Source organism: Corvus kubaryi, unplaced genomic scaffold (assembly GCF_017639235.1).
Source record: "Corvus kubaryi isolate FWS band 111438036 unplaced genomic scaffold, C.kubaryi_AGA036_p1.0 37396, whole genome shotgun sequence".
Classification (NCBI taxonomy): domain Eukaryota; kingdom Metazoa; phylum Chordata; class Aves; order Passeriformes; family Corvidae; genus Corvus; species Corvus kubaryi.
The window spans coordinates 22,703,343-22,718,688 of NW_024581135.1; the positions used below are offsets into that span (position 1 = coordinate 22,703,343).

The 15,346-nt window shown below is 45.3% G+C and overlaps 1 protein-coding gene and 1 long non-coding RNA gene across 4 annotated transcripts in view; one reads left to right on the top strand and one right to left on the bottom strand.

Moving 5' to 3' along the window:
* Nucleotides 1–10,371, top strand: part of LOC121670756 — a 119,690-nt gene extending 109,319 nt beyond the window's left edge. For all 3 annotated transcript variants that reach the window (XR_006018245.1, XR_006018244.1, XR_006018243.1), the window contains exon 4: nt 1,143–10,371. This is a non-coding gene — a long non-coding RNA (uncharacterized LOC121670756). The remainder of the gene's footprint in view (nt 1–1,142) is intronic.
* Nucleotides 1–12,709, bottom strand: part of PDE11A (phosphodiesterase 11A) — a 117,612-nt gene extending 104,903 nt beyond the window's left edge. The window contains exon 1 of the mRNA XM_042041385.1: nt 11,381–12,709. Within this exon, the coding sequence (XP_041897319.1) occupies nt 11,381–12,199 (819 nt within the window). The 5' untranslated portion in view covers nt 12,200–12,709. The remainder of the gene's footprint in view (nt 1–11,380) is intronic.
* Nucleotides 12,710–15,346: the final 2,637 nt, after the last annotated feature.

Sequence of the window (15,346 nt, forward strand, 5' to 3'; positions counted from 1 at the left end):
CGCAGTCCTTAATTTGATTGTGATAAGGATTTCATTAAAATTTTACTGATACTAAAACCTGACCATTTTTTTTCTTGACAATTTTATATCGATTTCTATTTCCCTGTTGCAAATTCCAGATGCTATCAAAATAGTCTCTTCTAGTCACCTTGAGACATGATTTAGAAATGCTCTATTCTTACCCATTATAAAGATTAACATATACATTTGGCTACTTTATTACCTATTGCACATTTTCCAACATTTCAACCACAAGGAATTAATACCAAACATACCCAACAAATTCTTTGGGAGAACTAGAACTCCCATGATGGATGTTTTTTAATAACAGCATCAAGAACACAAATCTGTCTGATCTTGTCATCTTTCCATATGCTTCTAAACACTTTTATATCAACTTCAATAGAAGCTGAACTTTTCTGCACAGGTAGAGAATCCTGCCTAGAAAGATACGGTTCTTCTACAACAGAAGAAAGGAAAATGCAGTGCAATTATCACACAGTAGGCTTCGCTAATGAATAAATTAAACATTTCTTCCGGTACTTCCTGATAATGTCTGAACTACTATTTGGAATTAGCAATTGTTGCTGAAATATTGATAATGTATTTTGTGCTACTGAAGTCAGTCCCTGCTCTACTTATTTTGCACCAAGCAAAACAGAATACATGGGGAGAACACTGAAACAACAGTGTGCCTTGAGCAGCAATACTGTTGTTGATTGATACCTAGTGGGCCTTACAAAAAAGTAAACCTTCAAGGGGCAGTTTAACTGAAAGAAACAGCTGTTGGTCACACCAAAAGTGAGTTGAGATTTCCTTATCTGGATACACTCCATACAACTGGGACATGTAATCATTGCCTTTTCAACAGGCCTCAAGATTAACATAAAAACATGCTGCTTGATCTGCAGGGTGTGGTGGTACACAGGAGAGGGGCTGGTGAACCTGTCTGAATGAGATCCAGCTGTATCAGCCCTACAGCTGCCAGTGCTGGCAACACTTAGCAGTGATGAGCTATGGAGCAAGTGTTCCTCAATGGATGCTATGGAGTAGTAGAGACACAGGAGGGATTAGCAGTCTGAAAAGTGCTGGTGTTTCCTTTAATGTACACCTCGCTCCTGCTGCATTGCTTTTCTTTTCAGGCAGATCATGGAAGTTTCCTGTTTGTGTCTCTCCCTGGAACCTCTACACTAGGAGGAAGCAAGTATCAGATTATATCCACTGATTCTAGAGAACCAGATGACCTTTTGCAGAAGGGTATAAAACATCTTGGAGTTGAAACTAAAGGTACAGTAGTCTAAGAAAGTTAATGCATTTAATCAGAAAAATTAGCTGTTATCGAGAAAAAACTCACTGACTTGGTAAAAGCTGAGAATCATCAAGATGTGAAGTGAACCTATCCCTAATCTTTTGTGGAAAAGCATGCCAGAATTTCATTTGGATGACACTGGAGAAAGTGATGAGGAGAGATAAGTGAACAAAATAAAATGCTGCTCCTGGCAACATTGCTATTGCTGGACCATGCAATATGCATAGAGAACAGAATGACTGGATGACCTGCATTATGTTCCAAACCTCTTATCCCCGCACTCTCTTCTTTCATCAAGTATTGTCATAATAGGACATACATGGCAGGATCTAACAGAGAAGTTTTACTGAGTTTAACAGTACCAATAAAAATCTCAACATCCAAGTGTGAACTGTGATGGCCAAGAAACTTGGACAAAATTTATACCTCCCTCTCCTCACAGGGTAGTAACCTTGAGCAAGGAGGCCTGTTTAGCAGCTGATAACAAAGGTGGTAAATCAGAGAGAAGCTCTTTGTCAGATTGCAAACATTTTGAGATATAAACTGTATTATCCCCACATGTTGGAAAAGCCTGCAACACAACGGGGTCCTCATTTGTACCAGGCTCCTGGGTAGTAAGAATTATCAGTGTTTATGACAGCAATGCAGCACTTGCTTTTAAGTTTTTTACAATTAAGTTATATATTCAGAAATCAGGGGCAGACTAAACAAAAACTTCTGAGAGAGACTTCACCATAATTCTAAGTGTACTTACAGTATTTTCATGCAAGAATGCTCATGAATTAAAGTCTTCCACTGACTGTTTAAAACATTACTAAAACCAAACATACCTGGTTTTACTGCTTCTATATAATGAGTTTTCTACATAGAGATATTAAAAATGTGAAGGCTGAGGCACTTTTAACTGGAATTTTACATCTGCCATCAAGAAAAAGTTACTCTGTAGGACAAACCCTATCCTAGCCTTAAGGATATTTATTGACTGTAAATGTTACCCTGTGAAAGGTGATAATCAAGTAAAGACACAGAAGGGAGCAAGTTTGATCCATCAATACAAGAGCTGGTATTTCAGTTACCTGCACAGAAACAATGTAGTCCCAGTTTTCTGGACAAATTTGAAGATTGCCAGTGAATGAAACCAGACAAATATCTTCAAGGTTTTATTCTGTATAAGACCAGATTAAGGTACAGAAAGGTTTTTTTTTCCATTAGGATTCTAGAATCATATATTATCAGAATCTCAACTTTCAACTAAAGTTTTGGCTTCTGAGCAGTTTCCCCAACTGCCTTTTGGTGTTGATTTTCTGTTACAGTAGGTAGTTCATACATTGTTAGCAAACATACAAGTTTCACTGGGTTTTTCTGTCTTTTTCAAATGTAGGGTAACTCTTTGAACTTGAAAAGAAAACATGTCTTTTTATAATCTTATCAAAATGAATACATTTTATGTAAGCATTATTACCATGACTTAGAAAAACAGAAAAAAGTATAACCCTAACCCAAGTTAGCTAAGACTCAAATATTATAATGGAGGATGAAATCTGCTTCCCAACATTTCCAGGAATTAAGTCTTCATGACAAAGCCACTTCCTCTTTGTCCAATATCTAAGGAAAAGTGTTTAACCTAGTGAAATGCACCGAATGCCTCAGCCAAAGCTGACAGCTAAAAGAGAAAGCCATTTCTGATTTTATGATTTGAAAACACTTTTCAAATCTTTTTATCACGCAGAAGAGAACACTACAAAAAATGTTCAATTAACAGGCCTGGCCTATTATATTTTACCATTTACTGCACCATTTTTTATTGTTGCTTTGTTTTTTTCTTTAGAAAGGGCTCTATTAAAAAGCATACAAACTTGCATCAAAATTTCCCGGATGATAGTGTATTTAAATTACTGATTAAGTTGCTAAGTTGTATCAAAAATAACTAATACAAGTAGTATGACAATATTGTTAATACCTGAGTATTACTGTAGTACCAAACTGCATGGGATAGACAAGTTTGAGTGAATTTATAGAAAGCTGTCCTCTAAGAGCCTTTACAAAAATAAAGAAATTGAAGTTGGAAGATTTCATAATTCAATTCACTTTCTTAATCACGCTTCCTGTAAGTATAATACATAAGCTTTTATAGAAAGCAAAAAGAGCAAGAAACGAAAAAGAGCAATCTAAAAGACAGCAGGTTCTCCAGATTCAAAGCTTAACATTAAAAAAGCTAAATACAAATAAAAAAAATTAAGGCATGCACTCTGTTTTAGACACACTTTTCTAAAAATCCCATATGGTGCAAATTACATTGTGCATAACCAGGAAACAAAACCCAAGCAATGAACCATATGGGGAAACCTTGTAGACAAGAAACTCACACACAAAACACAAGTAATAAAGCAATCTCTGAAGAGACTTCCCTGTAAGGACTGCTGAGCTACTCCTGTCATCTCCCCCAAAATCCCCAGAGACAAAAGCAGCAGGAGAACAAACTAGTACCAGGCAGCAGCATAGCAAACCTAATTCTCCCAAGTAAATAAGCACAATCCAGTTATATTTTGACTATTTATACCGTGACAGCAATATTTCTTATAAGATAAAATTACTACAACAGATAGGACACATGAAACAGCTCAGCCAACTCTTACTTCTTTACTCCCAAAACAACTCTTATAAAAGGAAAGAACATTGATCCTCAAAAATTTTTAAGTTCCAGATTTAAAACTAAGACCATATATAGTCTGAATTTATAAAGTAGCTTACTTCGAAAAAACAAAAAATGTGTTGATTTGCAACAATGCAATACTAAAAGTTTTTTGGTGTTTTTTTTACCCCCCTGCATATGTCAGGAGTTTGGGGCTTTGTTTAGTTTGATTGATGGGAGTGTCTCATATGATTTTTACCCTTTTTCTGACCACCGTTTCATTTATTAGTTTGACAACTGACATTAGTAACAATGCATATTTGTCTAATTATGACTTGCACATAATTAATGTGAAAAAAAATCACATAATATTCTTGAAGAGGAGTAAATGACTGTATAAGCACTAGCAAGTCTGCAAACATGAGTGCCTAGCTAATAAGCATAATTACAGTTCACGCTTCATAGTCGGAACTGATCAGGAGTAGGGGTCAGAAAATATTCCTCTGTAGGACATCACCCAGATCCATCACATAAAGTTTTTGTTTTCTTCCTTCAAAACTAACTCCAGTTAGATCACCAATAGCACGACAGTGAGTCAAGCTGTGGTCTTACGTACAGCAGATTCTGTACACTTCTAGTCTGATTGTATCACTATTAAAGAAATTGTTTACAAAGAAAAATATTTTCCATCTGATTTTCAATATTTAGAGATGACATCTGGTTACTCCATCATAGTGGTTCTCTCTCTCCTCCTGTACCAGCCCTGACTGATGCTGCACTGGGCACCAACTATAACCATGCCCATGTTCCCATCTTGTTCCAACGTTTCTTTGGGACACAGCTTAGTGCTGACCTCCTAAATAGTCATGATTCTTTAAACAAGACATATACACACAGGTGGCTTTAAAAAGCTAATACTCCTCTGAGCAAAGAAACCAACAAGACTCCTGGGTGTTTCAAGAGAAATCTGTGTATGGGTTTAAACCTAGCACCTGCTGGAGATTACTCAGGTGGGCAACACAGTTTCAAGTGTTACGGCAGCAGTGTAATAGGATTCTTGAATAAGAAATTAAAAATATCTTATTGTGCCAAAGCAGTAGTGTTTGTTATTAACAAAGCAGCACTCATTTTTAAGTGTGCAGTGTAGAGACATGAAGCTCAGACTGCACAGAGTTGCTGTTGCCCTGTTAACTCATAACTGCTGAGCCATTACTTTCAGTCATTTATTTTTCATAGTTTGTCAATAGGGTTGTTTTAGAAAAGTAAAACAAATTAACTTGCATAATGATGCATGTATACTTCTTAAATTTGTTATTCTATAGAAAAGATATGCAATAGCATATAACTGTAAATAACCAAAATGAAATATCCATTTGTTTGGAAAAATTGAAAGCCAATCAAGCAGAACACCAAAATCATTTACCACACAAAACTACAGCTTTACTCAGTCTTGTGCCTGTAACAGGACTTCAGCTAAAATTTGAAGGGCCAAATCTTTCAGTTTTTTCTCCTAGTCACTGACCTGCTCTCATCAAATATATATATACTGCCTTCTCATGAGGAACTATATGCCACAGAGTGTCACCAGTTTCACATCTGTTCTACAAAGACATTCTAGAACGTCTGAGGTAAAAAAACCCCCTGAAAACATCTGTACTCTTCAGAGAGATGGATCAGCCAAGCAATAAACCAGTTAACATCTACCAGCTTACCAAAAGGAAAACCACCCCAGCTCTCCAAAAAGCTTTTCCTGCCAAAGCTCTGCAGGACCAACAGCCCAGGGATCTGGGACCTGCTGCAGCAGGGAGAGCTGGGGACCAGTGCAGGGACTTGTAGCAAAGAAACACCCCCTGGGCACCCTCAGCACAGCCACTGCTGGCCCACCTTCTACTCATCCCAAACTATCTCAGCATCACATCCATGATGGGCACACCTGGGACAGCAAGCAGGTGGTGAGGATCCATGGAGTAATGACTGAGCAACTCTGGAGGACAGGCCACTGCCTGCCTGGGGGGGGAGGCAACCTCACCTGCTCACAGAAGCGTGGAGGGAAGGTGTGACTCCTCACGATACCTGAGGGCTGCCACCAGCAGCGTACGCTGCACTGCCCAGCCCTGTCTGTCCTGGGGATCTACAGTAGCAGCACGGGGACATGAAACAACTGAGCCTTTGCTTTGGACAAGTGTCCCTCTACATGTCCCTGGTGTCAGCCAGAAGCTCCTGCCTCTGGCAGGCGCCTCCAGAGAGTCGTGGTGGTGTGACCTGGGAAGGTCTCAGGACATTTTATGCATCAGTCAGAAACTGCTCCCAAAGAAGAAGACTTATGGAGGAGTGAGGGAGGTAACAGGAGGTGAAGAGATGTCCTCAGCTGCTGCCTTGAGGGCTCTCTGCCCTTCCCTCCCAGGAGCTGCCTCCTATAGAAAGATCCTTCTCTCCCAGACCAGCACCGCTGTGTCACAAAGGATGAAGGGCATGTTCACAGCCACTGGGCTGCAGACACAGGGATAATTACAGAACCCCTTCATCAGTTTACAGACTTGTACTTAGAATTTCAAGTTTTCCTAAATTTAGCATGATGGGCTGGAGTGTCCTTTTCTGCAAAGCACATCAGAGCACCTTAGTTTTTACTGTTGCAGTTATCTCCAATGGTACTAGGAGGTACCATTCCCCATGGTACTTCCTAGCCATATTTAACGTACAGCAAAGGAAGTTTGGGTTTTACCTTTTTTCTGTATTACATGGAAATTTTAAAGACCACTGTGTATTCTACTTGCCAGGTCTTAGGATCTTTGCTCTTTTAAGAGCAACCTCTGTCCTTGTTAAGAGTCAACACTGAAAAGAATACAGCTGTTGTTGGTGCCACTGCCCAGTGCTGCTGAGTTGAACAGTGATAAGTGCTTCCAGCTGCAGAGCTGAACCTCCCAGGCCACAGGGTTTTAGTACTTTAACTGCTCTTCAAAACTGAGAGAGGCTCGCTGTTAATACTGATGATGACAAACAGCTACCCCGTGTGAGGAAACGTGGCTCATGCCTCTTCTTGACCTTCTACACCCACAGCCAGCCCCACACAACCTTCCCAGGCTCAAAGGTTTGCACCCCTGAGCAGTAACTCCGTGATTCCGTCCTGGCACAGCAGGAGACACTGAATGCTCAGAGCTCACCAGGAGGGCATGAAAAAGACAACACCCACGCCTGTACCCAGGTATTCAAGGACGTTTAGAAGTTGCTGTGAAAGGCTGTGTGTGCATTAACTATGTTACACTTGGCCTAGGCTTGAAAGAGGTAACAAGAGAGTCGAGTACAAAGAGAGCTCGATTTGTTTCTTACTTTCCCTGATTTCAGTTGCAGTAACGTAGTTACATTTTCTTTCTGAAGACTTGAGCTGTATTGAAAAATAACTCTGGCCATATTTTATGGCACTTTCTATAAGGTACAAACCCCATGTCTTAGCATGACTCCATTTAATATTTCTTCTCTTTGCTACATGCTTTATTAAAACATCCATCTGGGTAAGCCATTTCTGTCTTCTGTCTTTTAAAGCTACTTTTAAAATTCCAAATGTAACGTAAGATGTGCAGAAACTTTATTCAGCTGACACCGGAAAATGGCAGAACACGTTTTTCACTGCTTTCTGATATATGCTTACTATTCTAGAGGGTAATATTTTTTCCACTAGTTAGGAGGATTTAGGATGCTATTAAATTGTTTCCTAATTTTTGCACACCTAAAGGTGTAACAATAGCCAAATATTACCTGTAATTTAAAATGTTTATTATTTAAATACTGCTCTAGAAGATGGAACAAAATTGTAATTATCAGTAATTTCAGCTAAACATCATGGATCTCCTGTGTGAAGAATGGATGATATAAAAAAATCCACAGCTTCAAATAGGAAAAAATCTCAAATTTGTAAACAGCTTCTAAGAACTACAGGTAATGGTCTCTGTCTGTGTACTTATAAAAGGCTTAATGGTCTTCATATATGACGACGGAAGCTACATCTGTTCTCTGTCAAAAGGAGCCTCAATGGACATTTAGGCCCCAAATTTCCTTGCCAGTATGACCTGATTCTTCCAACACATGTGCTCAAGATATAGTGCATTATACCCATATGAAAAGGGAGTCAGAAATCCTTCCCAAAATTTACATATGGGGGTGTCCAAGGCCTTATTTTAGAACTTAAAGTGACTGAAACTTTGATTTACAATTCAACTGGATTAATTTCAGGAGAAAGAGTTTTAGACTGGCTTCAAAGTGAAAATGCAAAGAAAGTATCTAATTGCTTTCCTCTCTCAAATTCTCTGTACTGCTAACTGGTGCAGATTAGATCATGCATGTTACAAACTGTTAAAATTATAAACTCACTTTCAGCAAATGACTTTGCAATGTAATAAATAAAGCTTTTAATGCCACGAATGAAATTGTGCAACTTTTGAATGTCATATGACATTCATCTAAACCTTTCCATAAACTATTTGTCAAATTTGCTATTGCTGTGAGCCTCCAGAAGTTTGTTCAGTCAGAGCTGAACTTCATAAATTAAACTACTGTGACATCTTATATGGTCATTGTTTAGTATTAAAAGAAGTGATTATTATACAGTCCTCAATAAGTAACATTAATTCCAAACCTTGTATCTATGCATGTTTATTGAATTAAGAAAGATTGTTCACATGAACAGATTTTGAAAGTCCCACTCAACAACAGTAACAGTCACCTGGACTGTGGAAAACCCCTATCCTATTAATGATTTCATTTTTTAATATTTTTTCTTTTTAGAAAAAGAAATGTGTGATTGAAATACTACACTGATAATGACACAACCAGTCATTTACAAATACTTCCTGAAACAATCAGTCTGATGGGCACAGGGGACTGCCTGCATGGAACACATGACAGCATTTAAATGTGATGTTGATTGCACTGAAGTCCCATTAATGTCAGTCGTAGCTGACAGTACAAGCAGGCAAACCAATTTGTACTCAGTGGTAGAATTCCAACTGGTATTTGATCAGGCTCTGAGAAAACAGAGATGATTGAATAAATATAAATTTCCCAATACAGTAAACTAGCTAATTGATGATATGGAAGTATGTTTACCTCTTTTTAAACAAGTTAGCTAATTTAAAAAAACAAACAAATTAAGTTTAAATTAATCTAGAAGTTCCTCTGACCTTGTGTAAGGCCTTTTCTTGCCAAACAGTTAGCATCAGTGTAGAAACCCTCTTCAATGGACAAAAAAAATGGTGCTCTGCTGTTACCCCTTTTTCTTCAGCTCCACCTGACAGAGCTTTCTAGTGGTGCTGGTTTTTTACCTGAGAGTTGATTAAACACTTTCACTATCAGTGGCAGAAAATAATATTATCATATTTATTAATTTTTAAAGTGCTCCATTGTGAGCACTACAAGGATCTGAAATGGAACAGCTGTCACCTCTTCACGCACATGGACCTGGGCTTCCATAGAGCTCTTTATACCGTTAAATTAGAAATGTCTCCTTTTAATGATGCACAATGGATATATATCCTTGCCAAGTAAGAGAAGATAAACTGTAATAACTCAGAAATGTAACTGAAAGCAGGGCCCTGTTTTATTATCAAGCACAACTTTCATTACAGTTGGAAGGTCTTAAGCTTCATTTGCACTAAAGTCAATCGAAGTAGCTCCACTGAAAGTAAGTAAGTTGCATTTGATGTAATTACAGGATGGACTTGGATTAGAACTTGCCCATCTCCTGCAACTAATGTACTTAGGGCTTAAACATACAATGAACTATATTATTTATAATATTTAAATTGATTTTGAATAAGAGCCAGACAAAAGTGTAATGGGAATGGCAAGTGGATGGATTGCTTTTCACTTTTCCCTGTGGATGAAACAGAAAATAAACTGTTCAAAGAAGCTGGACTTTTTCACAGGGAAGGGAACACAAAGTGAACAAACACCGAAGAAAAACTAGGACAATATATGTCTCTAGGAGTAGAAAACACTGCCCTTCCAGTGGCATTCTCACCTCCAAATAAAAAGGTGGCTGGAGCTATCCAGAGTTAGAAGGAGGGATCAGGTTCCTTCCTAGCCAAACTCAGATATCCTTTATCTGTTTAGTGAGTTTGGACTACTGAGAACATACTGCTTCACCTACAACAGCAGATATTCTGGGAATTGCACAGTTTTACAAGTGCAAGTAACAAAAACAGATTGCAAGAAAAAGTGTAATATGAAAGAAAATGCAAAAAGCGGAAAAAAATAAAGGAAGACAGTTGAATTTTTTTTCAAAGGTGATCCAATACTCATTTTAGTCTGAGCATCTTTACCATTCCCTTTGAAATCTGTGGGTTGGAAACCTCTGTCAGTCTGGATCTCTGAGGTGCCTAGTGTTTTTCAAATACTGCTTGACAAATAAATAAATAAATATTCAGTCCCAAATACATATACCCTGGTTCTTCTTCTCCTGTATTTAAAAACCAAAAATAACCAAATCTTATTTTTCAAGTTTCTTCCTTGTAGGCTGCTGTAAAGCATCATCAATTCTTTAATGTTTATTGTTTTAGTTATTATTGTAGAGTAAAATAAGGCACTGGGCAATGATTACTACTAAAATTCTTCAAGACCTACATCTCCCACCTTTCTAAAGCTCTCCAATATCCTAACTGAGAAAACGTGTCATTTTGTGATTCTTCATTTTCTCAAGAACTCCCAATTGCTGACAGTGTCTTACAGAAAAAAACACTAGAAACAGACTCCCGGAAAGAGAGGTAAATTTCAAGCCAGCAAACTGAAGCCTCTGGTCTACATTGACACATTCGGGCAAAGGCTCGTCTGTCCCTGCTGAAGCCAGGGGTCAATGTCTGCCTTGAAGCCAGAACTACATTTTCACAATTCACACTGAAGCCTCTAAAGAATTAAAAGGTGGGCAAAGTAATTGTTGGAGAAGAGCAGGACGCTGGCTATTATCACTGGTAGGAATAGGTTTGAAAACATATACCATGTGGGGTGAGTGGGTATGCAAAGGTGAAAATATATGCTCTTTTGAAAGCAGTGAGATTTTTTTCAGCAGCGGACAGCCAGGGAACATTGAGACAGAAATTTAAGAACATTATAATTGGGACTGTCACAAGCATTTTTTTAAAACTTTTTTTCAGCCGGTTCCAAAACATGCTTTGGAAACACAAGAAGCCTCCTATCGCTCCTGCGAAATCCAGAGCACTGCTGCGCCGATTGTAGGGCCCCTTTAGCCCCACGGACCACCCAGGCGGGACCTCCCCTCCCGCTTTCCCGGCGTCCCGTCGGCACTCGCCCCGCGCAGACCCGCGGCATTCCCGGCCGGGACACAGCGGGGGAGGCTGGCGGCAGGAGGGACGCCCCGGGGGGAGGCAGGGCCAGGCGATGGCGGGGGCTCCTCCGCCGCCGCGGGCCGGGGGAGCCTGCCCGGCTCCTACCTGGTAGGCGTCGGGAATGTTGACCGTCTCTCCGTGCTCCGCCACGTAGCCGATGATGCCCTTGCCCCAGGGCACCTGCACCTCGTTGCTGTCCTCGGTGGAGCCGCAGGGCAGCAGCGGGGTGCCGGCGTGCACATCGAAGAACTTGGAGACCAGGGTCTTTTTGCCGGCGGAGGTTCCCTCTACGAGGAAGAGGGATCCCCGGTCCGCGTCCACCATGAGGCAGACGAAGATGAGAATCTTGTAGCTGAGGCTGGTGAGGTCCAGGTCATTGGAGATGTCCTTGACCAGTTCCAGGAAGAACTGGCGCTCGTTGTGCTCCTTGAGGTAGCGCTTGTAGTCCAGGGCGGTGGGGGGGTACTGGGGCAGGCTGACGCGGGACTCCAGCAGGGCGCTGAGGATGTGGGCGGTGGTGGGGGGCAAGGAGCTGGCTTTCCGCAGCAGCGCCCGCCGCCGCACGCTGCTCAGCGGCTCCTGCGCTCGGGCGTGCACATGCTCGTCGTAGGTGAGGTTGACGTGGATAGCCTTGGAGCGGGCGAAGCTCTTCCGCAGCTCCTTCTGGGACGCTCGGCGCTGCAGCCCCCCAGGGCTGGGACCGGGGCCGGGACCGCCGGGACCGCCCGCGCTCCCCCAGCTCCCGGCGGGGCCGTCGCTGCTCCGCCGCTCCTCCGACGGGCCGGCAGCGGGGGCGGCGGGGACGGCAGGCGCTTTAGGGAGCGAGTTCTTCCTCTGCAGCCACTTCTCCACCAGCTCCGGGTGCCTCTCTAGGAAACTTTCCACCGCCGCCACGTCGAGGCCGGCATCGCCGGCGGCTGCCATGGTGCCGGCGGCGGGGGCGGCTCAGGCCTCGGGAGCTCCCTCGCTGGCCATGCCCCGCCGCCGCCACGTGCTGCTGCTGCCGCCCCGACGGCCGCCCCGGAGCACGGGGGATGCCGGCAGCCCCGGCGAGGGGCCGCTTCTGCCCCTTGCCCAGGCCCCTCCTCAGCGGCGCGCCTCCTTCTCGCCTTCTGCTTTCCCTCGCGACCTCCTTTTCCTGCCCACCACTCTTTATTATTAGTAGTAGTATTATTCGTATTTTTTAGGTATTTTTTTGTGCTTCCAGGTTTTCAGCCTTTCTCCAGCTCTGGCCTCGGTTCCCGGTTCTGGGCCGCTCGCTCCCCTGGTGAGTCGGGCAGGCGGTGCCGCCGCGCCTCTGGAGATGCTCTGGGAGCGCTCGGGCAAACCCCTTCTGCCAAGTGCTTTCAGTGCTGGCGGCGGCTCCTGCGTAAGCCAGCCGGCAGACCACTGAGAAGGAGGGAGGGGAGGACGCGTGAGCCGAGCGGGGGGGCAGGCGGGTAGGAGGGAGAGCTGGCCGGGAGCGCTGGCAAGCCCCGCTGCGGGGGGGAGCACTGCCGCCCGCCTGGCAGCAGCCGCCTCGGCAGGGCGGGCGGGGCGCGCAGGGTCCCCGGCGGGAGGACCCCCGGCAGTGGGGAGCTGTGCTAGGGAGCTTCATTCAACAACATCGGGGGAGTGTGCGGGGGGAAAGGGAGGGGCCTTTTGTCTGTGATCCACGTTCGGGGAAGGGACGAACCCCGCCGCGGCTCCCGCCCGCGGTCCGCCGGAGAGGCGGCGGGAGGTAATGGGAGCGCTCCCGTTAAAGAGCTCTCATTTATACCATTATCTGAGCTGCTTCAGTACTTCAGGAGACAGGCAGGAAAACGGAGCCCTTCCAAGAATCCCGAGTGAATTCCGTTTCTTGAATCACTGAGTTGATTTGCGTACAGCCTCACCGCTGCGGAGCCCCGACTCTGCCCGGCGCGCACGGCTCCCGCGGGGTGTGAGGGGCACAGTGGGCTCTGCCCGCCCGGAGCCGCCCAGGGCTTTCTGCCGCAAGCCACTATCCCCCGGGGCAGCTCGGCGGGAGCGGGCGCGCCCAGGCGCTCCTGGGTGTCCGCTCGGGCATCACTGGCTGCCAGACGGAAACCGACTGCATCCACAGCCGGCAGACGGACGAGGGTTATTTTTATGCGCACGTGGAGCGCTTTTCATTGCTAAATCAATGCCTACGCATAAGCGATTGAAAAAACAGTCATGGATCTTAACACGTGAAAATGTTTTTAATGCGCTCACCAAAGCCTGAATGAAGGCGGCTTCAGAAATTCATGAATGGGAGTTCGGGTGGCTGGGAAAACACACGGGCAAACCTTCAACCAGACGAGATTCCGACCTGCCGGGACCCTCCCCCTGCAGCAGCCCCTTACGGCGCGGGGTGCGGGCAGTGCTTGCAAGGAGAGGGAGGACTTTTGGGACACGTGTCGATAGCGCAGGCTGGTGCGCGGGTGTGAAGCGAGGAGGAAGGGCTATGTGTGTGTCCCGCGTCTCTCGCGGCAGTAGGGGTCACCCTCGGGGACTCCGTGCAGATGCTTCGGCTTGTGCAGCTCGGAGACTGCTTAGGAAGCCACGGACAAAGGGTTTCGACTCCCAGTCTCGGTGCCCGCGCTGTTGCAGGCTGAGCAGCAGTTCTCTCGCCGCCGCGGGTTCCCGTGCCGGGTTCCCGTGCTGGGTCCCCGTGCTTGCCCCCGCGCTCGGCGTGGTTTCATTCAGTTCTCCGGCTCTCCCCGCCGCGCAGGGATGCTGCCGCAGGAGGACGAGCGCTCCATTGAGAAACCGCGCCGCCGCCAGCCCACATCGGCAATAGGGCAGCGGGGGCGGCGCGCAGGCGTGCGGGCAGCCGGGGCGGGGGGCGCAGCCCCCGGCGCTCGGGGGCCGGAGGAGGGAGCCGGGAGCTAGCCCGGCCCTGGGCGCTGCGCGGCGGCCGGGAAGGGCCGCTCTGGGCCCGCCCTGGGCCCGCCGCACCGTGCCCCGCCCGACTTGCGGAGGGCGCCCGGCTGCAGAACCCGCGGCGAGTGGGCTGTGGGGCGAGGGGGCGGAAGGCGGGGAGGTCGGAGAACACGGTCTAGGGGAGTCGTGCCCGAGCTGCTCGCACCTCTAAAGAAGCCGAGCTCTTTCCATACAGGTAGCTTGGGCGAGGGCAAGGCTGTGTAAGCGTTTCCGAGCGCGCTGCCGGAGCTGTGACGCAAAGGGGTTTCACAGGCGGCGGCGGGCGCAGCCCCTCGGGCTGAGCCGCCGCTGTCACAGGGCCGGTGGCGGTCCCGGAGTCCCCTCGCCGCCCCGGGGCTGCCGCTGAGCCGCCCCCGGCGGTGCTGCCCCGAGCCCGAGCTGCATTTACGGTTTTGCAGCGCTGGCACAAACACTCCACTTGCACAAAGAAATCGCATGAGCTGCTGGAGGCCAGCCCGGCGCGTACCCCCAGCTCTCAAGCGAAGACCTTGGGTGCGAAATAATTGTATGCAAATAATTCTTACCATCTCACTGTGGTAAGGTTTGGTTTGAGCACGCACACCAATGTTTACTACAAAATGGCTACTGTGTGTGTATGTATGTTCTGTATGTAAACACTAAAAACAACTTAGTGTTTCTGTAAGTCTAGGTATAAACTAGGCCCTTGATAGTCTTGCGGCATCTTTAGCTTATTTGCTGGGATTTTATGCATAGGATTTGATTACATCAGAAATCTGCATATTGACAGTCTCTCAAACAGCAGGTAAGACTGAAGAAAGTAAATCTGTAGTTGTCTCCATTGCATGAAATACATAGTGAACAATTTACTGTAGCAGTTTAATTGTAAAGAACTGTGGAACCCAAAATCCGTGTAAAGATGAAATGTGACAAAGATGATTACATTGATTTGACTGTTGTGTAACTTGCACAGGCTTTGGACATGCTGTCAGGATAAAAACTGGTTCAGAAGCCTGGCCTGATGCATTGATGGATATTAGGAGAAAACTGGGGTCTCTGTTCTGTCTGCAGGGCGAGTTAAACAAGCACAGCGTACACTGGGCTGCAGCCTCATGTGTTGGCCTGAGATAGATTAGTGTCAGCCTTTTGTGGGAGGGCAAAAATAGGAAAATAGATTTTGTCAATGCC